At 48.9% G+C, this 25,376-nt stretch overlaps 1 protein-coding gene across 2 annotated transcripts in view; it reads right to left on the bottom strand.

Annotated features, from left to right (window-relative positions):
* Positions 1-14,840: 14,840 nt before the first annotated feature.
* MYOM2 (myomesin 2) overlaps positions 14,841-25,376 on the bottom strand; it is an 82,643-nt gene continuing 72,107 nt past the window's right edge. For both annotated transcript variants that reach the window (XM_067721885.1, XM_067721886.1), the window contains exons 32-37: positions 23,868-23,973; positions 19,179-19,342; positions 18,892-18,928; positions 17,765-17,787; positions 16,591-16,646; positions 14,841-15,508 (exon numbers count right to left, since the gene is read on the bottom strand). In XM_067721885.1, the coding sequence (XP_067577986.1) occupies positions 15,191-15,508; positions 16,591-16,646; positions 17,765-17,787; positions 18,892-18,928; positions 19,179-19,342; positions 23,868-23,973 (704 nt within the window). In that variant the 3' untranslated portion in view covers positions 14,841-15,190. The remainder of the gene's footprint in view (positions 15,509-16,590; positions 16,647-17,764; positions 17,788-18,891; positions 18,929-19,178; positions 19,343-23,867; positions 23,974-25,376) is intronic.

Here is a 25,376-nt window from a genome sequence, read left to right as displayed (position 1 = left end):
TCCAGGGGTGTCGGCCGGTTTGGGCACAAGTACCCACAAGACCTTGAAGCCGCTGTGTTTGTGGACATACACACTGGACATTCCTCGGCTTGCGACCAGCGTCGTCAGTGGCCATGCGTGGTGGACATGCTGACCTCTGTGTTCAGCCTGTATTTTATGGTTTGAGCTTATGTTTCTCTTTAGAAAAGTGTCTCCCCTGTTGGTACCTGCTTGCCCAAGTTAGCCTTTGCTAATTGGGTCTCCACCATTTAATGTTAAAGAAATAGGATAAATCGGCTTGTTAGAAAGAAGATTATAAACAGGAGAGAGATAATTATAAGGTATCCATTGTTAGCTGACAAGGTTAATTGTTCCTAATGGTTTTTCATCGAGTTTTAATTACACACAATCTGAAGGTGGTCTGCCTGGTGGTGGGTGAAGTAACCACAGGGAAAGATTCTGCAAGCCCCTTAAAATCAGGACCAGAAAACTTCAAGAAGCCAAATTTACATGGCAAAGCCACGCATCAGGTGTTTGAAAGGAGAGGTGGTGGGCCCAGGAAGAGGGAGCCTGCCTGGGGCCACCTGGAGGCCTGTGGCTGCAGGACAGGGCTGGATCCTGGGGAGACAGACTCGGAAATCCCTCAGGACACTCCCAAGGTGTATCATCCTGCATCTTCCAGCTTGAAGGCACATTCCCAGGGGCCAAGGTACCACATAGTCTCACAGTTTTTCAGTGAGTTGTAGATTCAGCAAACAAAACCTTTTTTTATTTACTCACTGTTCTCAAAGAGTTTGCAAGTGTTTATTAAATTGAAATCTCACAAACTTGAACAGGTGAGCGGTTCCATGGAACTGGAAATTAAATTGTTGAAATTGACAGGTAACGAAGCTCCTGCCTGAGTATTCTTCTCATTGGAGATACGGAGCGTGTCAAGGGGAGATGACGAGCTAGCTGAGACTCAAAGCTCTGTGCTGGGCTAGTGAGGGTTTCCTGTCTCTGAATAGATGTGGTGTATTTCATGTCCTCCTTCATCCTTCTGCCTCTGAGAGGACGTGAGGTGGCAGCTACGTCTTCATCGTGCTTCCACAGTCCTGCTTGTGGACCTGCTGGTTCGTAAATCAGAGAAATTGAGTGTGAGTCCATCCCCTTCCCTGGGCAGCCTCCATTTCACATGATTATTCAAGTTACCATCAGGTTCCTGGTTCCCACACGGCACTGGACCACCACTTGGGAGCACCCATCTCTCCGTCCCACAGGTGAGGTCTCCAAGGTCCCCAGCACATAGCTCACGTGCTGCCCACATTGGACTCAAGACCTCAGGCCCCAAGGCCTCTGCACTGCGTCCCTGCCTTCACGGAGGACGGAACCTCAACAACGAAAGCACGAACGTGGGAAATGCTCACTTATACCATCTCACTCAAACACTTCGGGGCCGCTTTCCTGTTTCGATGTGAAGAACATCGTCTTTCGAAAGAAGAAAAAGAAGATAAAACTTATTTTATCCTTTGTTTCTCAGTGAGTGGCACCTCCGCTGACGATGATAAAATCATTAAGTGATCAAGTTTTCTCATTTAGTCAAAAAACCATATCTAAACAAGGGGCAATACGTAGGTTATGGTATTTGGTTGAAGTAATCAGAGAAAATACCGCAAAGGCTGTATTTTTCCGTCCATGGAATGGGGAGATTCTAAGCGGCTTTCTTGTGCCTGTAGATATGGTGTTTTGTTGCTGGTGGTGGTTGTATTTTGCTTTCTTTCTGTGAACCCAGGCGATTCAACCCCGGCAAAGGCACCTGCAGCAGCCGCCTTGGGCCCAAGACCCTGCTCATCACCTTCACATGATTTTACTATAAGAAAAGGCGAGATTCATCTGCTCTTTTTTCCCTTGATGGACAAAAAAAAAAAGGTAAGGTTTTATCTTCAACTTAGTTACAGCAGGGAACAGCATTACCTCACCTGTTTCTTTTCCCCTGGTAAAAACTACAAGAAAACAAATCTTTTTTTTCTTTAACCCTTGGGGCAAATCTGTGTCCAGGTTAGTAATAGCTGTCTGGGGGAGATCCCCTTCCTACATTCGAAAAGGGAAACGTGATTCACTATTTCTCTTATGCGACAAATCGATGTTAAGAATAACATACCAGGGAACATATTTTATTTACATTAGTTTAAGAACTCTGTCCCAGATCAGCTCAAATGCCTGCAACGATCCATTTCCATGAGGCAGCGGCAGGCAGTTTTACTCCAAGGGCAGGGGTCTGACTTCACAGCCCTCATACACCTGCCACCCGTGAGTGCCTGTTTATAATCAAGAGCCCAAGGCCAGAGAAGGGGTCACTGACCCTCATCTAGCTAAGAAGTGGGGTCCAGACTAAAGCGGATACCTGCCCTCATTCCCTGAGAACGGCTGTTTTCTGTAGGTTCCACCTCCTTGATTTATTTTATTGTTTTGTGGTCTGTACACGATTCATATCTTTTAAGCCAAGTTAAGAGGGAATTTCCGCTGCAAATAAACACAAGCTGAATTGAGGGTGATGGAGAATCGGGCTAAGGGGACCAGGGACCCCGCCCGCCCCTCCCAGCCCAGCAAGGACCAGCCAGCGGCTGCTTGCGTTTCTGGAAACCTGTCCAGAGAATGAGTGTCGTGTGTCTGTAGCTGAAACATGAGGCAGAATAGCAAAGAACAGCAAAGAGGTCTGTCTCCTGAGGCTCCAGAGTAAGTGGTAAACTCACAAAAGACGCCTTGTGAGTCTGAGTTGAGGGCAGATGGTACATCGATTGAGCAGCAGAGACACAACGATGCTCAATGCTGATAGCAGAACAACTAATTAATCCCGGAGGACGATGCTCTCCAGCTCCCCCAGGGAGTACAATTTAGCTCCAAGCTGCCGTTTTCCATTACTCCGCAGTAACACTGAGAAACATTAAGGTACATTTTCTATTTGTTACACCAGACGTTATACAAGCCATTTTCTCAATGTTGCGATACGTGTTAAGATTGAGTCTTGTTCATGTAACCACACTGATCTCGTAGAAGCTTTGGACCAGCAGACCTGGCTGATCTGTCAGACTGTTTATCGTTTGATTTTTATTTCTTGTCCTCACAAACTATAACGACTTCATCAAACTTAAAATATATTTATTCCTTCAAAGAAGAGTCCCAATTTAACCATTATTACCAAAAAATTGTGTAAAAAAATAAACAACAAAATTGAGGTAAATGGAAAAGAGGGCAGAGGAAAAATAAATGCTATCAAGAGAAGAGTTCCTATTCAGCGTGTCTGTCTTAACGATCATGTGAACTTGATCTGGGTGGAAAGGTCAACACTGAGGTTCTAGCACCTAATTCTTCTTCTTTTTCCAGGTACAACTGACGGAAAGTATACATGTGAAAGATGTACCACGTGATGATTTGATACTACATACGCAGAGTGAAATAATCACCACAGTCAAGCTAATTAACACATCCATCCCCCATGCAGTTACCTCTTTTTTCCTTTCTTTCTTTGTAATTCTTGAGGTTTAAATGGTTGTTTATGTATAAAGAAATCAATGTCTGTGTTACCACACTGATAGGCCTTAGCTGCAATTTTGGAAAAAAAAAACCATTTTCTTGACTAGATTCAATTGAGACCACATCATTGTTAAAATGATGCTGATTGGTTGAATACAGAAATAGAAGTCAATTCTCAAAAAATTATTTGTAACAGTGTATAGAAGGAAGTGGGAGTGAAACCTCAGGAAAATAGATCAGAAAACGTAATAAACCACAGATCCGGAAAGAACGGTGTCCGCCACACCACCAGCTGGGAGCCAATAGGGAGGCTTCTGTGACCCGGAGTGAGGTAATGGGCACAGATAGAATCGACATGAATTCTAAGATTCTGGAAGGGCTGGGGTGGCCCTCTAACTGGGGATCTTTTTCAGGTGGGAATTCCAGCAACATTATGTAGATGCCCCTGCGAGGAAGTATGACCCAGCCAAAGCCGTTCAGATGAGGGGCCAAAAGAGTGGGCTTGCGGGAGGGGTCCCTGTGGGGCTTACATCTTCCAGACTGAGAAAAGCGCGGAGGCTCCGACAGGTTCCCAGCAGCTATGGGCCCAGACAGAATTGAATAAGAATAAGAACGTGGGATGAAACAGAATGTTCAGGAAAGGGAACACAAACAGTATTAGAGGGATGAGATCAAGAATCCATTAACATGGGAAATAAGGTACACGACCAGCGCTGTACCATCAGATTCAACACACCTCATAGAAAATATGAGCAAACACTGGTTCCAGGAAGAGGTGATGGTATAAAGTGGCTTCCACCTCTTAGAAGAATCGAGAAACGGCTCCATGGACAAGGCATGATGTGAGGGCTCCTCTGATAAATGGGAGAAGGGAGAAATAGAGGAGAGGGGCATTTGGGAGACAGAGCGGCTGGAGGGAGCTCCAGCAGAGAAGAGGGTTAGGACCGACGAAGGGCAGACGCTCTTCTCCAGAACAGAGGTGGAGTGTCAGGGCAGCCCTGACAGACGGGCAGGGCTCCTCTAGACCACGTGTGTGCAGAGCGACACAGTGTGTTATATCAAATGAAAGGCAGGCTGAGGATCTGCAGGCAACAGGGAGTCATGCAAAGAGGTTTGAACAGATGCTTTCTTTTTTTTGTTTGGTATGATTCCATTTTTTTAAATTGAAGTCTAGTTCACGTACACCAGTATATAAATTACAGGTGTAGAGCATAGTGATTCACAATTTTTAAAGATTATACTCCACGTATAGTTATAAAATATTTGCTACACTCCCTGTGCTGTACAGTATAACTGTGTAGCTTATTTTATACATAGTAGTTTGGACCTCTTACTTCCCTTCCGCTGTCGTGCCCCTCCCCCTTCCCCCCCCCCCCCCCCCCCGCCTCCACTGGTAACCACTAGTTTGTTCTCTACATCTGTGAATCTGTTTCCTTTTTGTTATAGTCACTAGTTTGTTGCATTTTTTTTAGATTCCACATATAAGTGAGATCAGACAGTATTTGTCTTTCTCTGTCTGGCTTATTTAACGTGGCATAATGCCCTCCAGGCCCATCAACCTTGCTGCAAATGGCAACATTTCCTTCTTGTTTATGGCCGAGTAGAACAGAAACTTTCTTTATCGATGCTTTGCTTCCAGTGATTCATTGTGCAACAGGCGGTTTTGGGAGGAGTCAGGAGGATGAGGGCCCAGGGAGGAAGCCAGGGAGAGTTTAATCAAGTCTAAGATGGACTGGACGGCCACAAACGCTGCGACCCACATGAAGGAATCTGCATGTGTGAGAGCCCATGTCCCCTGCGTTACCCTTTAAGGCTGGGACTTAATTAAAACACATCTTCACCTGCCATCTTTATACTCACACTCCCTAAGAGTGCCCTTCCGAGAAACATGGCAGACAAGGGTAATGCAGAAAAACTCCTCCTACAAATACCCAGAAGTGCTGTTACTACAATTTTTTTTAATATGTAAAGGATTGTGAAGCCCCTGGTGGCAGGAGCAGAGGGCCTGGAAACGTGGCCTAGGCCGGGGTCCCCAAGCCTCGGACGGCGGCTAAGACGCACTGCCAGCTGAACACGGGAACTTCAGGCCTAAGAAGTGAATTCTTGCTGGAAAAATGCAACGTTCGCCGCCTCCATTGCTTCATGCAAAGCTGTAATGAGCAGCGATCACATGAACTGACCGCTGCGCGGTGGGGGGCGCGGGGCTGGGTGGTCCCAGCGCTCCCGGGGTGAGGGGGCGAATGAGCGGGTGACGAGCGAGCACATGGCTGGAGCCCGACAGATCATTTTCTCAAAAGACCGTAAGGCAGGTAGCAGTGGCGTAGGGGTGGGAAATACTTAAGCATCCCTTTACTTAGGTAGCCTAGTTGATAAACAGGAGCACTGGCTTTTTCTTTTTCTTCTTTTAATCTTTAGAAGGGAAAACAAGGAGACATATTGCCCAGGCATTTTCTTCCATTGGTCAAAAGAACTGGGGCATCTAAAAAAGTCACTCTAGCCACCAGATGACAGCCTTGAGCGGGGTCTTGAAGGGGTGGGGGCCCCAAGGCCCCGGCCACCGGGTATAGCAAGCACCACGCCCACCCACCAGCTGGAGAACGCGCCGCCCACTTGTAGGAAAGGCCCCGCCCACCTTCTGGAGAGGCCCCACCCACCGGCTGGAGCAGGCTCCCCCACTGCAGCTCACTGTGCCCCTTCCTTTCCCAGCATGGGCCGCCCTGGGCCTCCCGCCTCCGTTCACCCAGAGCGCTGAGCTGTCTGGGGCCTGAATGCTCAGAAGGTTTGTCCCTGGATTCCAGGTCCCTTCTAGCCCCTTTGCTGTCCCCAGGGTCCTGACTCCCTGCCTGGTTAATGAACGCCCTGCTGAACTTAAGGCGTCCTCCATCCCTTCAGAGCCGGCTTCCTGCAGGTGGCAGGTAGTCTCAAAGGCGACCTGCTTCTCTGTTTCTCACCTGGTGGTCTCCGGGGGTCAGCCATCCTTTACCACGTTGTGATCTGGTTCTTTAAACGCTCTCCGTGGTTCAACTAGGACATGGGAACAAAGCCAAAAGCATGGACATCCTGGGCGAAGGAGCCGTCCCTGAAACCAGAGAACCTGCTGGAGCCCAGCTCCCTGCTGGAGCACGTGTGTTTGCCCAGCCCACCTGCGCCTGCACTGCATCCGCCCTCTGCGCGCCCACTGGCTGGCAGCTGAGGTCTTGAACTGACTCCTCGTCAAAACGACAGACAGAGAAGCTGCCGTCCTAAAATTCAGATCTGAGAAGTACTTTAGGCAACTTTTGAACTGCCTGAAAAATCCCAAGAAACTGTTGAAAAGGAGTCTTCTGGAAAGTCCCGCATACGAGACGAAAGCTGAGCGTCATGATGGCGGGGCCCGAAGTGTGCTGGGGAGCTGGTGATGCAGTGACACCCCTGTGGTACGTGGATGGAGCTCAGCTGGAGAACTGCTGGTCCCACGTTTACAGATTAGGAAACTGAGGCACAGAAAGATAAAGAAGATTTGCCCAAGGTTGCTGTGCAGCTGGGTTCCGACAGAGCCAGGACTAAATCCTGAGCTCTCCCTGCGACGCTGTGTTCACCGCTTTTCTACAGCAATGTATTAAGAGCAACGAAAGAAACGACGTTTGCATTACCGGAGAAGCGGAGGAACATCTTTAGTAAAATAAAAGCAGATACAGTAGTGTGGCTGGGGAGTGAGAGCTGGAGTAGGGAGCGGAGTGATGAACAGGAAGCAGAGGAGCAGACGTGGTGTGGCCTTGGCGTCGTAAAGCTGCATGGAGTGGGGATTGTTTATCTTCATTTTCGTTTTTAATACCCCTTTAATGTACCTCTTTTATATGCCCCCTTTGTTTAAAAAATACCATCATAATTCTATGCGAAAATGAGGTTTAAATGGATTTTCAACTATCTTAAGCCAGAAAAAAAAAAAGAGAGAGATTGTTATGTGTAATCTTTTGTTCCACTTCTTATTTAACTATACATCCAAGGGGCAATAAAAATTAAAAGGGATCCCCCAAACTAACCATGTTTGTTCACTATGAGACAAAAGGTGATAGGGATTGCTAATGCCCCCTGGCAGCTTCCTCTCCCAAACATGCACTGTGAAAAAGTCCTTTGAAAAATCGAGAAGCAGGGCAACCACTGAGAAAGTACTCAAGGACAAACAAGGGCACCTGGGAGATCACAGCTCCCTGAAGATCCAGAAACTCCTCTGGTTCAGATCCCACCCCCTCACCTGATAGCTCCGCGGCATCATTTGCTTCCCATCATCTTGGGAAAAATTCCAATACTGTAATTTACTGCTTTGAAAAATGAGGGCGCCTGCTGCGTTTGACGTGCCTCTTTGAAACACGGAATATGTAAAATTCATACCCCAAACTTAATGTATAGATAGATCACATCTTTTTATGACTTCACTGATGTAATGAGAGCCTTGTAATATCTCGCAAGGTATGTTTTATTCCTTCTAATGTGTATCACGTGAAGATTAAGAGGCTGTATTACTGCCTTCACAATGACCTGCTATTTCCTGGACACAGTAATTGGCCGGACCTCTCCTTGTCACTGGGATACGCATAATGCCTTTAATAATTTTCCATTCACTAAGCGATGTGTTTGCATCAAAAAGATGGATCTGGTTTGCCCGTGCAGGCAGGCGTTCAGTACCTGTTCTCCGAGTGCCATCTAGAGGTTTCAGGGCCCCGAGCACAGGAACGGGCTGGGAGAGCTTTCTCCACGTTCATTAATTTAGCACTGAGAGCTTGTTCCCGAGGCTGAGAACTAGTATCTCTAAGGGCTGGGTTGTCTCATCACTTCACTCCAAGCGGGAACTGTGGGAACGCAGCCGACAGAGTGCTGGCAGAAAGGGGCTGAACCTGGGTCTGGGGCAGATTCGCACTGAGGACCAAGAAACCTTTTGAAGCCGCCAGTACTCATCTGAGCTTAAAACCCAGCACCGCGGAGAAGCGGGCCTTGGAAAGGCTGTTATATTGAGTTCTTTTTCCAGCAAACAAGATGCACATCAAAGGTGATGCGAGGAAAGCAAAGGCTTTTATGAAAACCCTGCCGGTAGTGCATCCTTTCAGCCCACCTGCCTTCTGAGTGACCGGCCACCATCCTGTCCCCCTGCCCGCGGGCGGCCGTGCTGCATCTCTGAGCTGCGGCCCGAGGGGTCACAGGTCACGGGAGCTCCCGTGCCATCGGCTGCCACTGCCCGGAGGGACCACGGTCGCCAGGCTGGTGTGTGAGGCTGATCCTGCCGTGTGCTTGCGTGTGACGTGGCACCATGTGGAGAGAAGTGTGAGGCCAGGCGTGGCGCACTGCTTCACACCAGAGCCACGGTGTGGCCTGCGAACGTCCGTGATGGAGAGGTAAGCGTGACCCTATGTCGCTATGGAACTATTGCCACTAATTACCCACAATCCCCTCTTCTACTGCTGAGGCAGCAAAACGACAATTTTGAAGGAAAGGAGGACAAGTCCAGCATCCCCAACCATCCCCAAGGCCTCAGTTTGAAATGAATGCTTAGAGAGCGTGGGGACAGAGAGGCAAACACCCTCCTGCGGCTCCGCAGCTCCACGCAAGCAGCCGTGAGGGCGGGGACGGGCCCCGACTCGTGGGAAACTTCCCTGAAGAGAAATGGTGAAGAGCGGCCTCAAATTTGACATAAAATCACAGAAAAGATGGTTGAGAAAAAGCAACAAAGTGTGGATGAGGAAAAAGAGGAAAAAAAGCCAAGAGGAAAGTAATCTGGGTTAAATACTAAATGTTACTATTAAATAGTCATACAGTGATGGTCGTAATGAGAGCAAGCACGTTCGCAGCACTTGCTGTGCACCGGGCACCGGCCCCAGCGCCTTCTCTGTGCTCGTCACGTGACCAGCAAGCTTCATCCAGAGCCTGGGGGTCAGGTCCACCACTGTCCCCGCTTTACAGCGGACGGAGGAGGACCTGAGTCGGTGACTGTGCCCGGCGCCCAGAGCGAGGCTGGCAGAGGCAGTGTCCTCAGAGCTCAGGCGTCTGGGCCCTCTGGCCCCTCGGTGCAGAGGCGCTGGGAGCTTAAACAGGGACATGGTGGGGGGATGGGGAAGGGAGGGTCCAAGAGTTGTGGCGGGGGGTGGGGGGGGTGGGGAAGAGGGATCCTTATCTCTAAAGAATAAACTAACCGGCGGCAAATCTGACCTGAACTCCCCGGGCTGTGGTTGCCACTGGGAGCCGCCTGGAGTGACGCTCTGGCACCCACAGAGACTGGGAGACGGGGCCCTGTCCTCCTGATGGTCGCATCGCAGAGGGGCTCCAGGGCCCGGGCTGTGAAACCGGCAGAGGGGAAGGCTTCCCTGCATCTCTGAGGGAGTCACAGGTTCGAGTCGAGTCGGGGGGGAAGCCTGCCTAAGGTCACCAAACGGAGGGCAGCCATAGGGCCGTCTGGGTCAGAGTCTGGAAATTTCCAGACGGTTTAAAGAGAAGACGCTTTGGAACTGGTGGGCCGTCGGCTGGCCACGGTGGACGGGATCAGTCCAGCGGTGAGACCACAAAGTGGTTTCATGAAATTATGTGACTTCTGCCATCTTCCTACTGGTTTCTCATAACTGTCTAACAATCACATAATAACCAGTAAGTCAATTAAAAAATAACCAAAACACAGAACACAAAGTGGGACCTTCCTCTCTTGACGCTGCCTGACCATCTGCTGAGGACCTCCTTTCCCAACATCCAGCTTGGAAAGGTGAGCTGAGGTCAGGCCCCGCCAGGCCTAGACTCCCCCATTCCTGGAGAAAATAAGGAGAACCGCGCCGGTCTGACCTCCATAGACAGTCCCCCCTACCGCTCCCCCCTGAGAATGCGAAGGCACCCCAACTTCCCAGTGTCCTTGATCACATTCCTAATGCAGCTCTCACCCTTGCTGGAAGCCCACCTTAACAGAACCCCAACTTCTCTCAAGCATTAGCCCAGAACCCCAAACGTGAGAAACAACTTTCTGTGAAGTAGAAACAAAGCCTTCGCTCTCCAGTTACCGACTTCCCCGCCCCCCCCGTCGATAGACACACAAACGGACCTTCATTTAGTTAAAAAATTGTTTGAATCCATTTTTTAAAAACACTTTCATAAATATCCAACCACTAATGAGATACTCTCAGATATGTCACAAATAATGCGTCTGTTCATGTGTTTCATGCCATCGTTAATGCGAGTGTACTTTTTATGAAATTTCTCTATTTATGGTTTTTAATTTTCTAAGTCATTAACGTTCACATGTGGATTCTCACTGCACTTCTGGGTAAAAACGTTTCATGGAAAAAAACCCCCACACGTTTTACTGAAAGCAGCACACTTGACACGGGCTGAATGAGGCAGACGTATGAAATACAAGCCCTAGTAATGGCATCATTCACTTTCCACCATAGAGGTAACTATCCAGCACGGGCCTCCTTTTCTGAAAACGGAAATGCAGGTGGGATCAGCATCAGGAATGGGCTTCCTTTTCATGTTTATTGACTAAAGAAAGTGGCAGATTCTTTTAGGAAGGGCGCTGGTGTCCAGGATTCACCTGACAGAAGGTGAGGGGGACTGAATCCTACACAATCAGGACCCACCCTGGTCCTGGGCGCTCTGACTGCAGGAAGCTCTGCTTTGGCCCAAAAGCCCTTCTGAAGCTTGAAAAGCGAGCCACGCGGCTTCATTCTGGCCAGGCCTGAGGGCAGAGAGGTGCACGTGAATGAGGTAACTTCAAAATTATTGCTTAAAAATAGGATATGGGCAATCTCGATGCCCAGTTTGAGAAGACGCAAAAATCTCTGTATTTCCCACGTGAGTTGAACAAGATAACACAGACGTTTCCCCTGGGTGTATTGAAATATGACTGACGTATAACATTGCATGAGTTTCAGATGTAGGATGATTTGACACGTGTGTCTGCTGTAAAACGGTGACCCCGCCATGGCCTCAAATCACATAGTTACTATTTCTTTTTCGTGGTGAGGACATTTGAGATTTGATCTCTTAGCGACTTTCCAGTATGCAATGGAGTATGATTAACTGTAGTCGCCGTGCCGTGCGTTAGACCCCCAGAACTCCCTCATCTTGTAACTGCAGGCTTGTGCCCTTTGACCAACATCTCCCCATTCACCCCCCAGCCCCTGGTAACCACCATCCTACTCTCTGTTGCTGAGTTCAGCTTCTTTAAATTTCACGTGGGAGATCATTCAGTGTGTGTCTTTATCTGCCTGGCTCTTTCATTGAGCACAACGCCCTGGACACCCATCCATGTCGTTGCAAGTGGCAACATTTCATTCTCTTTTATGGCTGAGCAGTATTCCACTGTGTGTGTGTGTGTGTGTGTGTGTGTGTGTGTGTGTGTTCACAAATACGCATCACATCTTCCTTCTCCACTCACCCTTGATGGGCACCCAGGTTGTTGCCATGTCTTGTCTGTTGTGAATAACGCTGCAGGGAGCATGGAGGTGCAGGTATCTCTTCAAGACAGTGATCTCACTCCCTTTGAACATACACCCAGAAGCAGTGACATATTCTTTGGGTGATAAGCAGCTAGTAGGAATGTTTAAGCTACAGAACAATGTTTCGGTCTGTGGTCCCCTTAGTAGGTCCTGTCTCAGCTCTGGAAGCTGACGTCTGGTGACATCATCAGTTTGGTGAAGCGTCGTTTTTACAAATGCCGAGTCACACTTCAGTCCTTTACGTTCCCACCTGCTCAGCCTGTTCTCCTCCCAGATGAAGGCTTCTTCCATGATTGATTCATATGCATTTATACCTAACAATTCTCACGAGATGGCCAGAGGACTAGACATTTTTAACTGATGGTTGATTCCTTTAGAAGCCCCCATTCCACCCTCACCCACCACATTTCATAATCATATGAATTTGAAATTCACTCTTTCTATAACTGAGCTATCAGAATGCATATCCCACTCACTCGTAAAAGGCATCATTTCCCTCCATTTTTGTAGATACAAGAAAACAAGACTTAAAATAATCCAAGTGTGTGTGGGGGTGGTGGTGGTGGGTGGGATGAACTGGGAGATTGGGATTGACATGTATACACCAATATGTATAAAATAGGTAACTAATAAGAACCTGCTGTATAAAAAAATGTATACATTCAAAAAAGAAAAGGTACATGGGAGGGTATTTTCATCTGTCTTTGTGTCTGATTATATTTCTATTAAACCTTTATTCTACCTTAAAAAAAAAGAGTACCTTATGCTATGATAATTAAATATTATGTTTTCCAAAAAAAAAAGAATCCAAATGACTTGCCCATAATAAAAAGCTGGCCGTTCGCTGAGCTGGAACTCGGTGCTGGACCTGGGCTCCAAGCACTGCGTTTCTGCAAGGGGTCGTCCTTACCAAGGCCTGAGGTCGTGAAACAGAGGCAGATGTGTCTCATCACGAGCTTTCATACTGAGGCAGGAGTGAACATGAAGCCGCATGTGAACTTGACGTCTGCGGTATTAGGGGACAAAGGTCACCGCAAACTTCCAATGACCAGGAGGCAAGTCCTCATAAGATTCCAGCCTGCGGATGCTGAGAGGTCGGAGGTACGGGTGACACCCAGACAAAACCCCCAGAAAGGGGACTCCCCACACCAGGTGCCAAACACAGAACATGGGTGTTCAAGCTGAAGCTGGACAATTTGGGAATAAGAGAAAATAAGGACAGTAAAATATTACAATCCACTGAGAAAAACAGGAACCCGTAGGTCCAAGCTGAGGATGATAGATAAATACAGACATTCGCATAGACATGAACCCACGCCTGACGGGGAGGGGACCCTTGCTCAGAGCCGGATGCTGAGTAAGAAGCCTGGAGGGTGCAGCTGTCGGAAGCATCACCCTCCTCAACCATCGGAACGAAGATGGATTCAGACGAGACTTATCAGTGGGCGCTAAAATCCGGGTGCGAAAGCGCCGAGGAGCAGGGTGTTTACATGGCCCTAAAGTGCCCCCGCAGATGGTGGCCTGTGAGCCGCACAGGGACACAGAGCGGCTGCCCCGGGTCGCACGATGGAATTCAACTTCCAGTGAAAGACGGTGGGATATTGTGCTTCTGGACGTGCCCCCCGGGGAGGCCACCGCACCCTGTGGTAGTGGGCAGACTGATTGTGTGTGTCACCTGGGCAGGGCTGAGGGATACCCAGAGAGCTGGGAAAACAGTGTTTCTGGGCGTTTCTGTGAGGTCGTGTGTCTGGACGAGATCAGCATCTGAACCTGCAGACTGAGTGAAGGCCATCCTCCCAGTGTGGGCGGCCTCATCCAATCCACTGAGAGCCCGGACAGAACAAAGAAGCCGGGAAAGGGAATTCGACGGTCTGCGTCCGCCCTCGACTTCGGAGCGCCTTTTTCTCAGGTTTTGGACTCAGACCAGGAACCCCATCTGCCCCAGATTCTCAGGGCTTGGGACCCAGAGGGAATTTTACCACGGCTAAACAAAAATGACTAAACTAAAAATTAAGCAAGTTCTTTCTAACTAAATAAAGGCCAAATATAGAGAAATCTGCCTGGGTCTACCCTTGCCAACGATGTTCTCGGAAACACTGGTGGACTTTGCAGTAATAAGAAACTCGGCTAAAGATCACCTGTACGACAGAAGAGGTCAAAATGATTCTAAAAATTCGTATCGAGACTCACAGAAGCCTGCTCAGCTGGCTGGCGTCATGAGGGATGTACTTACAATTCAGGATTTCTTTGATTACCTTAGGAAAATATAATCCAATGTCATAGAGTTTGGATTGGCCTTCATGACACAGAGAGAGAACATTCTGGACTCTCAAAGCTTTCTCTGTTACGGAACAATATGTTTAATACAAAACTAAAATACGGACATAGGATTTTTATGCCAGAGGAATTTCAGCCTCTTTCCAAAAAAGGGAAAAAGTTCAAAGAAAGGATATGTTCACCCCACACATTTTTAAATCTTCACCAAGAGATCTTCTGCAAACACCCAAGTTTCGCTTTTCCCCCCATGACCACTACTGTGATTGTTTCCAATGAGTTTTCTTCCCTTCGAAATGCCTTAATTAGCACACTCAAAAAGCATGCAGCCGTCTATGTATTTTGTTTTCCTGACAATGATTTTACATCCCGTGGACATTTCTAAGCCCGTATGAGACGTCACCTTCCCAGTCCAGTAGCCTCGGGCCCAAGTCCTGACGGGGAAGTTGCTGGGGGCAGCGGGCTGTGCTGGGAGTCTGGCCCCCGCCCCAGGCTCCCCGCTCGGGGTGCATCACCTGCTTGTTCCAGCTGTGAAGCTGCACTGTGACCCCTAATTAAACAAGCCAGAGGGGAGCAGGCAGATGTGCTGGGGACGCGATGGTACAGGAGAGACACCACAAGTTGCCTTTTAAAGTTTTATTCACCTGAAGCAAGAGAGAGCTGAGAGTACGGAGGCACACACGCTATCCCACCAGCATTTCAGAGCCCCTAGGCCTGAGGGCACTAGAGGGCACGACCCCAGCGCAACGTCAGCTCACCTCCAACCCACCCCGTCCAGCGCCTGCAGACACAGCGGTGCAGCCTCCCGGAAAATATCCGCCTTTCAGCTTAGAAGGACAGAAACCCCTAATCACCAAACCTGAAGACTAAAACTGTAACGCACGATTGACTATCAAGCCACGCTGGGCGCCGCGGGTCCTTGTCACCAGCTGGGAACAAGCACCCGCGCCGTCTGGCTCCTGGGCCGCCCCTCACTGGGTGGGCGAGGACGCGGACGCGGGGAGGAGCTTGGGCTTGGCTTGCTGGGGCAGCACCACGTCGGGGATCTTCTCCCCGTGCTTGTATACGCTGACCGTCACGTCGATCTTCTCGCCCCCGTACTTGTTCTTGACATGGATGCTGTACTTGCCCGAGTCCTCGGAGGTCACGCCCTTGATGGTCATGCTGACATACTTGGCCTGCTCCACCTTGACCAAGAAGTGGTCGCTCAGCTCGATGTCCCTGTCGTTCTTGAACCACATCACTTCCGGGTCCGGGTTCCCGAACACCGTGCAGGTCAGGTTCAAGGTCTTGGGGGGAGGGTGGGCAGAGAGGGGAGAGTTAGAGAAAGAAAAGCCTGGCGGCCTCCGAGCAGCCTAGGCCCTCCACCCACTCGGCTATTGATCTGCCCTTCAGGACATTTATTTAGTCAACATGCTCTTTACATATGTAGGCACCACACTAGACACCAGGGATCCAAAAAGAGCAGGAAGTTCACAGCTTCCTGGGGCAGCTGGAGAGAAAACTCAAAGGTAATCTTTTCTATTTGTTCCCAGATCTAATCCATGCATAAGTTGATTAAAGAATTTCAAGGCAATCAAGCTCTGGGTTTTTCAGTAGATATTTTTAGCCTGGTTCTAAATTTCCTTTATATTCAGACTCATGGGTTCCCTTTACCAGTTCTTCTGGCAAATCCAGAGACTGCGTTGTCTTATGATAAACTGCATTGTGGACACTTAGCAAAGCATGCTTTCGGTCCAGGATAAAGTAAAACTACTGCTAATCCTCAATCCATGACCTGCAGGTACAGCTCGCCAGGTTTCCCTCAGCTGCGAAAGAAAAGGGCTCTACGTTTTCGTGTTTTGGCCTAATAAAAATTCTCTCAAGTAGCTATGTCCCCGTGACACTGAGATGGAATCACTCAAGCGCCCAGAGAAGTACCAATAGATATCAGTAATTCCAGCGACAGGTGACTGATGATAACTCCAATAAATGGTTTCCCTTATGCACCCCAAAATGACCTTGACAGCTGGAGCAGAGGTTGCTCTTTTTATTTCACACGAGGCGGGTGGGTCGCGTGGGCGAGGGTGTGGGTGGGGCCCGCCTGCCCCTTCATTCACGCCCTCGACCGGCCCCCAGGACCTGTGGCATCAGAGCCAGGTGGACACCGGGCCTGGAAACACCGGGTGTCACAAACACACCACGTAACGTGTCTCCCCGTGATGGGAAAGGGGCCCTGTGTGCATTCGGAGGGTTAGACTAGTCCCTCCTTTGAGGACACAAGTTTCCCAGAGGCAGCCCGGGCCCAGCAGGACCCAGGACGCCCCCTTCCACACCGGCTGCTGGCACTGGGCCTGCCGTGGGGACCCCCCGCTTCGTTGCCTGCCCTCACCTTTCCCTCCATTATGGTCACCACGTCGGGTAAGCCGCCGAGCACCTTGCCGCGATCTGCAAGAGCAAAGCGCCTCTGCTGAGAAAACCGTCCACGGGGATGATGCTGGGGGTCGGGCCCTGGGCTGAGCACCGAGGCGCGCAGCAGGAGCTGGGAGGGGAGCGCTGGCCCGGGAGAGGACACAGGGCAAGGCACACCGTAGGGGGGGACCCGTGCTAAGGTGCAGGGTGGGAGCAGGGGGTAAGTGACTCCGAGCACGGGGGTCGTGAAACGGTCGAGAGGAAACGCGGCCGTGAGCCGGGCGTGAGGAGGAAAGTCTCAGCAGGGGCTCAACACAGGGCAGACCCCGTCCTTCTGTAATTTAGTTTGGGAACTGGGGGCCTGGCCTCTGGAGAGGGGATTTTGCAGGGGGATGTATTGCAGGTATATTTTCATTTTCTGTCTACTGTGATGCTCTGACATCTTAAGTCCCGCCTGGCTGGGCAGAGACGACCCCCCACCAGCCAAGGGCCCAGCCAGGAGCCCGCCTGTGACCTTTGCCGACAGCCCGGCCAGGCCCGGCCTCCTCCGCCTGCCCCGCCCCCGGGGAGGTGACCCTCCTCTGCCCGAAACACCCGGGCCGGGTGCCTGGCGGCTCGGGGCAGCCCTGTCACCCAAAGCCCGGCAAAATCACTAAAAGCAGCCAATCGTACGTGTTCCCCCCGCCCCGCCTGCCTTTCCTCTGGAAACCCCAGTAAAGGCCGTGCCCTCAATCTTCCCTCCGTCCTGTCCTCCGCCCCCTGACCCCCTGGCCATCCCCCCACATGCCCGGCGGGGACCTGCCTCTAGGACCCGAGAGCCCAACAAACTGTCCTTCCTGGCCCTGTCCTGAGCCTCCTCCGGTGGCCGCTCCTGACTGACCAGCTCGTGAAAGGACACAGAACAGGTGGTGGAAGGTGAAGGCAGAAAGGAGGCCGGGGGGGGAGGGGGTGGCGGAGCTGGAAGGCGGGCTGTGGGGAAGCTGGGGATGAGCAGGTGAGAGCAGCAGGGGCTGTGGACAGTCCTGAGGGTTTCCAAGCGGGCGACAGGGTTTGCTGTCTATTATTCAATGCACAAAATGAACACCCTTAAGTACAGACCCTCTGCCCCACCCAAAATAATATTTTGTGCTTGCTATAATCTAACATGTACTTACTTTTCTCTGCAAAAGCAGCTGCCCTGAAAATTAAAGGGGGGCAGAGAACAGAATAAAAGAGTCATGAGCAAATGCTATCAACCAAAAGCATCACACATTTCAGAGGTTTCTTAGAGATGAAAGCAAAATGAACGAGGAAACGTGTTTGCTTCTCCTAGAAGAACACATTCGGGTCACAGGGTCTGAGGACCCGTATGTATGTACTTTTCCTGCCGTTTCCCACTGCCCTGTCTTCCAGCTGATAAAACTCACAGAAAAGTTTCTTTTTCGCCAGATTACGTTGGAGATTTTTAGATATTTTTGAAAATGTTGGTATTTGATTTACCTAAATCGTCCATTCATCCATTCAACAAATATTTACTGAAAAATCTAGTACGAGACAAAGACTGTTCTCCATGTCGGATGCTCTAAACATTACACACATGTTTAGAAATCCCCACTTATTCTTTAAAGTTGCTCTAAACACTGGGATATTGTTCAGCTAAAAAGAAATGAGAATTTTCTGTACCTTCCTCTCAATTTTGCTGTGAACCTAAAACTGCCCTAGAAATATAAAGTTTTAAAAAAGAACCTAAATATATAACATTAAAAAATTGCTCTGTGTGATGTGTTGCTACAATTATACCTATTTCAGAAATTCAGCATTTAAATTCATTTAAATTAACCCAGGGTTGGGCTTCCCTGGTGGCGCAGTGGTTGAGAGTCCGCCTGCCGATGCAGGGGACACAGGTTCGTGCCCCGGTCCGGGAAGATCCCACATGCCGCAGAGCGGCTGGGCCCGTGAGCCATGGCCGCTGAGCCTGCGCGTCCGGAGCCTGTGCTCCGCAACGGGAGAGGCCACAACAGTGAGAGACTCGTGTACCGCAAAAAAAAAAAAAAAAAAAAAAAAAAAATAACCCAGGGTTATTATAACTCTAAAATTAATTGATAGATGCATTTACAGTTTAGAAGAATGCCTTCTTCTAAACACGGAATGGCTTAAATTGTTATTTTTAATCCCAGTTCCTAGGAAGATCACATTCCTTGGGTCAGCTAGGCGTCCACAGATGTTCCCACACCCAGCCAGAACGACACCACGTCATCTGGACCCCAGACGGAAACAGAATAGCCAAGCATGCAAATCTTACTTGAGCTGCTGGAATTCGGCAAACGCTTCATCAAAAGCTGCAAGGAAATATTTTGTACATTAGTAACCGTTTGAACGTGCTCGGCTTTTACTCATTCCCTTAGCTGCCCTGCTCGTGACTTTGCTTCATGAAAACTGATTGGTTTGCTTAATGAAACAGCCAAATGAATGAAGTCATGTTCTCTGAATGAAAGTGGTAAAATCAGATAGCTTCCCTCTCAGCATCCTTGATCACTAAGGTCATCCCTAAGTACAAAATTACTAGGTGCTAAAGAATAATGATCTTACCTTGACCGGACAGGTCAAGTGACCGTTGATGGGTATCTTGGCCGTCAAAAATCTCGAAGGTGTATTTCCCTTTATCCTTCTCAGTGGGCTCGCAGATCTTCAGCCAGGCCATCTCCTCACTCCCACCAACTCTCATGTGCTCACCCGATGCAATCTTAGCATCCCTTTGAAAAAGTCACAGGGACATACTCAATTTAGAATCGCATATTATATGCACGATACCTGTGGGGCAATATTACACATCTTTCAGGGAGAGCCTCCTCTAACCGGCTGGAGCTGGTGTCATCATAGATTTTTCTAGATATTATACATTTACTAACTACATCAGCAGCTCAGCTCTGAAAACCTTCTGAAATTAAACCTGATACTTAGTTTTTAAAGATACCTTGTGGTTTAACATATGCTTATTGGTAATAGGCAATAGACTCAAATACTCTTGACTGTATGGCATTTTTCTGCTCAAAAAGTTAAAAATAGAGTCACCACGTGATCCAGTGGAGGCACACCCAGAAGAATTGACGGCAGGGGCTCGAACAAATATTCGTACACTCGTGTTCATAATAGCGCGACTCACAGTAGCCAAAAGGTGGAACCAACCCAAGTGGCCATCGACAGATGATGGATAAACCAACTGTGGCCCATCCCTATAATAGAATATTATTCAGCCTTAAAAAGGGAGGAAATTCTGACCCCTGCTACAACATAGATGGGCCTGGAGGACATTATGCTGAGTGAAAGAATCCAGTCGCAAAAGGAGAATGACCGCGGCATCGGCTCAGCCAGGACGAGGAGTGAACGCTGCGCTAGAGGGGGAGTCCACCAAACGCCAAACCACACGCAACCCGCTGGGTGCCCTTCTCAGAGCCCTAACCCCACCTGGGCTCTAGCGCAGGAGCCCACGGCCCCCTGAGCCAGCATGTGCACCGCCTGGCGCGTGACCCTGAGCTCAGCTCCAGAAAGGAGCCACCCGCCTTCCATCCTAAGCCCTGACCTGAGTTCTGACCCCGCCTCTGTCACAGCCCCGACGCCTTGCTGGACTGGGCACAAATGCTGTTCCCAGACACCATGTGAAGCTACCCGCCAGCAGAGGGCCAGCAGCAGACACCCCCCCCACACCTGGCTCCCCCTCCCAGCTCAGAGCCCCCAGCCTGGCTCCACCCCTGGGGTGAATTCCAGAACCCTCCCTGATCAGCAGTCCCACCCTCACCCTACACCCGCTAAGGCTGGCTTCTGCTGAATTAGCCAACTTATAACAAGGCAAACAAGTCCTGGTAGCAAAGCACAGCTGCTGGCTGCACTGAATCTGTTATCACTGTTACCCCCAGACAGTGACTTTGCCTCGAAGGACTATTTGTTATTGTTTTGGGACTTAAATGGGCCAAGTCGGATAAAACCTCTTCCTTGGTTTTATTATTGGATCACAAAACATGCCCAAATCCCTTCACTCCCAGCTAAATTTAAAACATCTTATGTTAAGGTAAGAAAGAGGAGGATGGAAGAAAGCCTAGGTGTGCCTGCTCGTTTGTGCGAAAGAAACCCAGGAGATGGGTCCCTGCAGGGTGTGGGGAGGGGCTGGAGGAGAGGGTGGGAAGGGGTGGTGGGCGCACCTGCGTGGCTGCTCCACATCTCCCCTCCCCCAGGGAGCTCCAGGCTTCACTGAGATTTCAGGGGCCTCTCCATGTGAAATTTCCCGTTTGAATTAAAATCCAAAGCGTTTTCTTCTATAAAGAGGCCATGTGGCATCTTCAGTGGCTGTGATGCTTCTAAGTCTTCAGTGGTCCATACTTAGCAATTGGAGGTCTAGCCCTTTCTCGATGACAGAATAATTTCACCTTCGAGCAAGAGAACAAAATCCTTTTGCAAAGGGACATGTCTGCTGAGTTCCCCTTCGTATGCTTCTAACTTGTTTGAGATAGGTTTCAGCATTTCTTCTAAGTGGCCCTCGATGTCTTACTCAGCATTTCGTCAAAGAACAATCGGCCTTGCTGACGCCCCCATTTCCCCAAATCCTCACCATTCTCTATTGATTTCTCGCCACCCACTGGCACAGAATGTTCAGGACCACAGCTCGAGTCTCCCTTGGGCGTCCCTGACTCTGTTAGGTGGGCCATTTAGCATCCAGCAGCACATTGTATTTCTTTCTTTTTTAAAAAATAAATTTATTTATTTATTTATTTTTGGCTGTGTTGGGTCCTCGTTGCTGCACGCGGGCTTTCTCTAGTTGCGGCGAGCGGGGGCTACTCTTCATTGCGGTGCACAGGCTTCTCCTTGCGGTGGCTTCTCTTGTTGTGGAGCACAGGTTCTAGGCACGTGGGCTTCAGTAGTTGTGGCACGCGGGCTTCAGGAGTTGTGGCACACGGGCTCAGGAGTTGTGGCTCCCGGGCTCTAGAGCGCAGGCTCAGTACCTGTGGCGCACGGGCTCAGCTGCTCCACGGCATGTGGGATCTTCCCGGACCAGGGCTCGAACCCGTGTCCCCTGCATTGGCAGACAGATTCTTAACCGCTGTGCCACCAGGGAGTTCCCGCAGATTGTTATTTCAACAAATGTGTTATATTATTCTCTATTTTTCCAAGTATTGCCTCACAAGAACTTACTTAATAGTCAAATAGTGAAAAATAACCAAGGTTATATTTCGGTGATAGAATATAACTATAAAATAAAGGTTAACATAGCATTGAATACTATGTAATAGTCAAGTAGTAAAAAATAACTAAAGGTTATATTTTAGTTATTAAAGAACTGAAGAAATACTTGTGTTGATTCTGCTTGGAGAAGAGAAGGCATGGCAACAACCACACTCAGGAGTCCGTGGAAATCTGCAACACGACCACGAGCTCTGTTGGTCTCTAGGGATGGTTTCTTCTGACACAACTTTTTTGATGAGGCAGACGTGTGATTCGAGCCCTTATCTCTCAGTCTGTCTGTCCGCCTGCAATCAGTCCCCTCCTTTCGGCTGGATGGCCCTCAGCACCGTAGTGGCCAGAATCAGACCAACTAGTGTTCGATCCCTGCTCTTTCACTTACTAGTTGCATGACTTTGAACGAATGATTTATCTTCCGCTTGCAAAACCTCAGTTTCCACATCTATAAAACGTGAGTATTAATACCAAGCTCATGGGGCTTTTGTGAGGGTTAAATGAAATCATGTGCGTGAAGTGTATAACACACGGTAACACAACATACAGGTACCCGCGTGCCCAGGCACGTGTTCCCGTGGGATGTGGCATGTATTTAAACTCTGCACGCCCGGCACCCAGCACAGAGCTAACCGTGCCCTGGGAGGCAAAGCTGGAGAAGCAGCAGCCTCCTGCAGGGGACAGACGCGTTTCCCAGGGAAGATAAGACCCTTATCACAGCTGCACACAACTTACTGAAAGATGATAGGCTGTGAATAACAAAGAAGCCGAGAGAAGGAAGTGATTCATTCTCCTTTTCCAGGAGAAGAAGGTCTGATTCAGCTAGAAATAGACATTTACTCATTGGTTTTAAAAAATATATCCTTATCAACAATTACATCACAAAACTACACCAGAGTTTCAATCTTCAAAGCTCCTGTTGTTGGAATCCTCCAGAAAAAGCCACTTCCCCACAAACCCCTTAGTATGGGACCTGCAGTGACTGCACCCGATACAGATTTCCATACTAACTACCAAAAACAGAGATGCAGGATTCCAAACACAGATGCACTAAGACGTCAGTACATCTTCTTAGTTTATGCTTCTGATCATAACTAACATCTAAGACAAAAGCACAGCACGTCAAAATGTAAATAGGAAAAAGACATCCCAAGACATTTATCCATTCAGCACTTCGGTTTACTCACGAATAGATTCACCTCAATAATGCTTTTACAAGTAAAGTAGTCATAAGCATGAAGTTTGCCTTTTGAAATGTTAATTAGGGAAAATAACATCTAAAGGCACGACGTGGACACTCTGAGGTCCCAGTCCATGGAGGAGCAGATGACTTTGGTATATGGACATCACTGAAAACTTGGCCTGCAAGTGTTGCCCATGTCCTCAGGTTAGAGACAGACACCATGGTCCCCGCTCCATCCGCCCCCTTTGACGGAGTGCATTAGAGATAACCCTGGGGGGATGGTCGGAAGGGCAAACTCCAGGGGGCTGGGGGCAGGCACTCGTCCACATGCTGTGACCATAATGAGATTCTCCAGTGTTTTAGTAGCGAACATGCCCACCTGGACAGGCAACCAGCAGCAGACATGAAATACAGAGAAAACCTGCTGTTTGTACAGGGTTTCATCCCTCTCGCTTTCTTCTTTTACGTACAATTAAGTTTGTTTTGGTCCTTTTCTCTTTAATCAATCTAGTGAGAAACCAACAGACTGGAAATCTGGAGCACCTTTTCCAAATATTATTTTTCCATTAGCTCTGCTGGATTCCAGACAAAATGTGTGTCACCAGTAAAACCACCTTTGTCCAAACCAAAACCCTGAAGAACTTTGTCTCCAGTACCTTCAGGCACATCTTTATCTTTCTCCTTCTCCACCCCCCACTCCCTGCCCCCCCAGTTTCTGTGATGGTCCCTCCCCGAGCCCAAGGCTGTCATCATTTCTCAAAACTACAAAGTCTTGAGCAGACTTGGCTATGAACGCGTGTCCCAGCCGTGAGCCCTGGGCACCGCCCCATGGATGGCATGGCCACAGTCCACGGCACATGGACACTTACTTGTGGTACCAGTTCACTTTCATTTCTTCGGTGAAATATTTCATGAAACACTGAAGTCTTATTTCTTCCGCGGTGCAAAGTATCTTCAGTGGAGAAGCAGAGGCTCCTGCAGAAAATAAAACATACTCAGATCTGAGGAAAGCCGTCTGTGCTGTGTGAGGATGGACAAGCCCTGTGGCCAGGTTACATCCTGCTGTAAATGCATCCTCACGCATATATTCTAACATCCGTCAGCCACAAATCCTTACCATTTGCCCAGGCCATGTTCATTCATTAAGTAAGCTTTTGCCACACCAAAATTATCTGAAAATCTCTTTGACAATAGCATCAAGGAACTCAAATGGCCCCAAGAAAATATTCCCTAAGGGCACTTCTCACATCCCTGACCACTTCCATCCCGTCATTACCACAGGAATCAACTTATAAATTAGACCACACACAAGCTTCCCATATAGATGAGATTCCAAACTGACGGGGTCTGCCCTGTCTGCAAGATTGCATCCAACTTCTTGCATCTCCCCACTCCTTCTTCCTGGCATTTGCTAAAATAACCTTTCCCCTGAAGGGAATGGAGCCCCTAGGCACTCAATCCCCTATAGAACTTTCTGGAAAATCCATGTAAATGATGTAGGGATGGGAATCCCCTCATGGAGCTCCGTGGCTGGAGCCCGTCTAGCTGAATGCCCCACCTCCATGGCCTCTGGCGTCCTCTTTCTCTCTACTCCTGCCCAGAGAGAAAGGCAGAAAATGATTTTTATTCAAACCCCTTCCTCCGCTTTGCTTCTCCCTACATGGGGGAGGGCAGTGGGCTGACCAGATGCAGAGGGTAACAAGCTGCCCATCCCTGAGCACAAAAATACGGAAATGTTGCAGTCTTAAAGAGGCCAAATAGCTTCAAGCCGAGGGTCATTTTTCAGACTACACTGGCAGTCGGTAAATGATCACGAGCCCACAAGGTTTTCCAATCAAGCGGGGAGGAGGGAAAGGTACCATCCATGAAACGGACAGACAGGAGAGCAGTTCTCAGCTCAAATGCAAGGATGGTGCCTGGCATTTTCCCTAAATACTGAGAATCAAGCCCTGCACACAGAATTAAATGCTACCCCACAGAACCAGATGGGTTTCATTTCAGCTAGAAAATCAACAGATGATTAACTTCGCCCACCACAGGGAGGAAAGGGTGGCAGGATGCATGTTCCAAGTAATCAGATCACAAGAGCCTGACTTCCAAGAATGACGCTGACCAGGGCAACATGACCTAGGAAGCTGTAGCCCTATTTTCTGATTTTATATCCGCTGCATCCTTACTGAGCCTTGATTCTGAAGGCTTAAGGGGCATTTATATCTTATTAGACAAAATTTAACCAGATAGGTATTTAATCTACACAGTCGCCACACCGAAAGTAAGTTCTGCCATTGGTATTTCTGTTTCACAACTGATTCTTAAAGTTATTTGATTAGACATTTCAGAGTTCTATAACTATTAAAAATCAAGGTATACAGTTTAAG

Source organism: Pseudorca crassidens, chromosome 21, assembly GCF_039906515.1.
Source record: "Pseudorca crassidens isolate mPseCra1 chromosome 21, mPseCra1.hap1, whole genome shotgun sequence".
In the NCBI taxonomy this organism is placed as follows: Eukaryota; Metazoa; Chordata; class Mammalia; order Artiodactyla; family Delphinidae; genus Pseudorca; species Pseudorca crassidens.
Note: the sequence above shows the minus strand (reverse complement) of the source record. Positions and strands in the feature narration are given on the sequence as shown.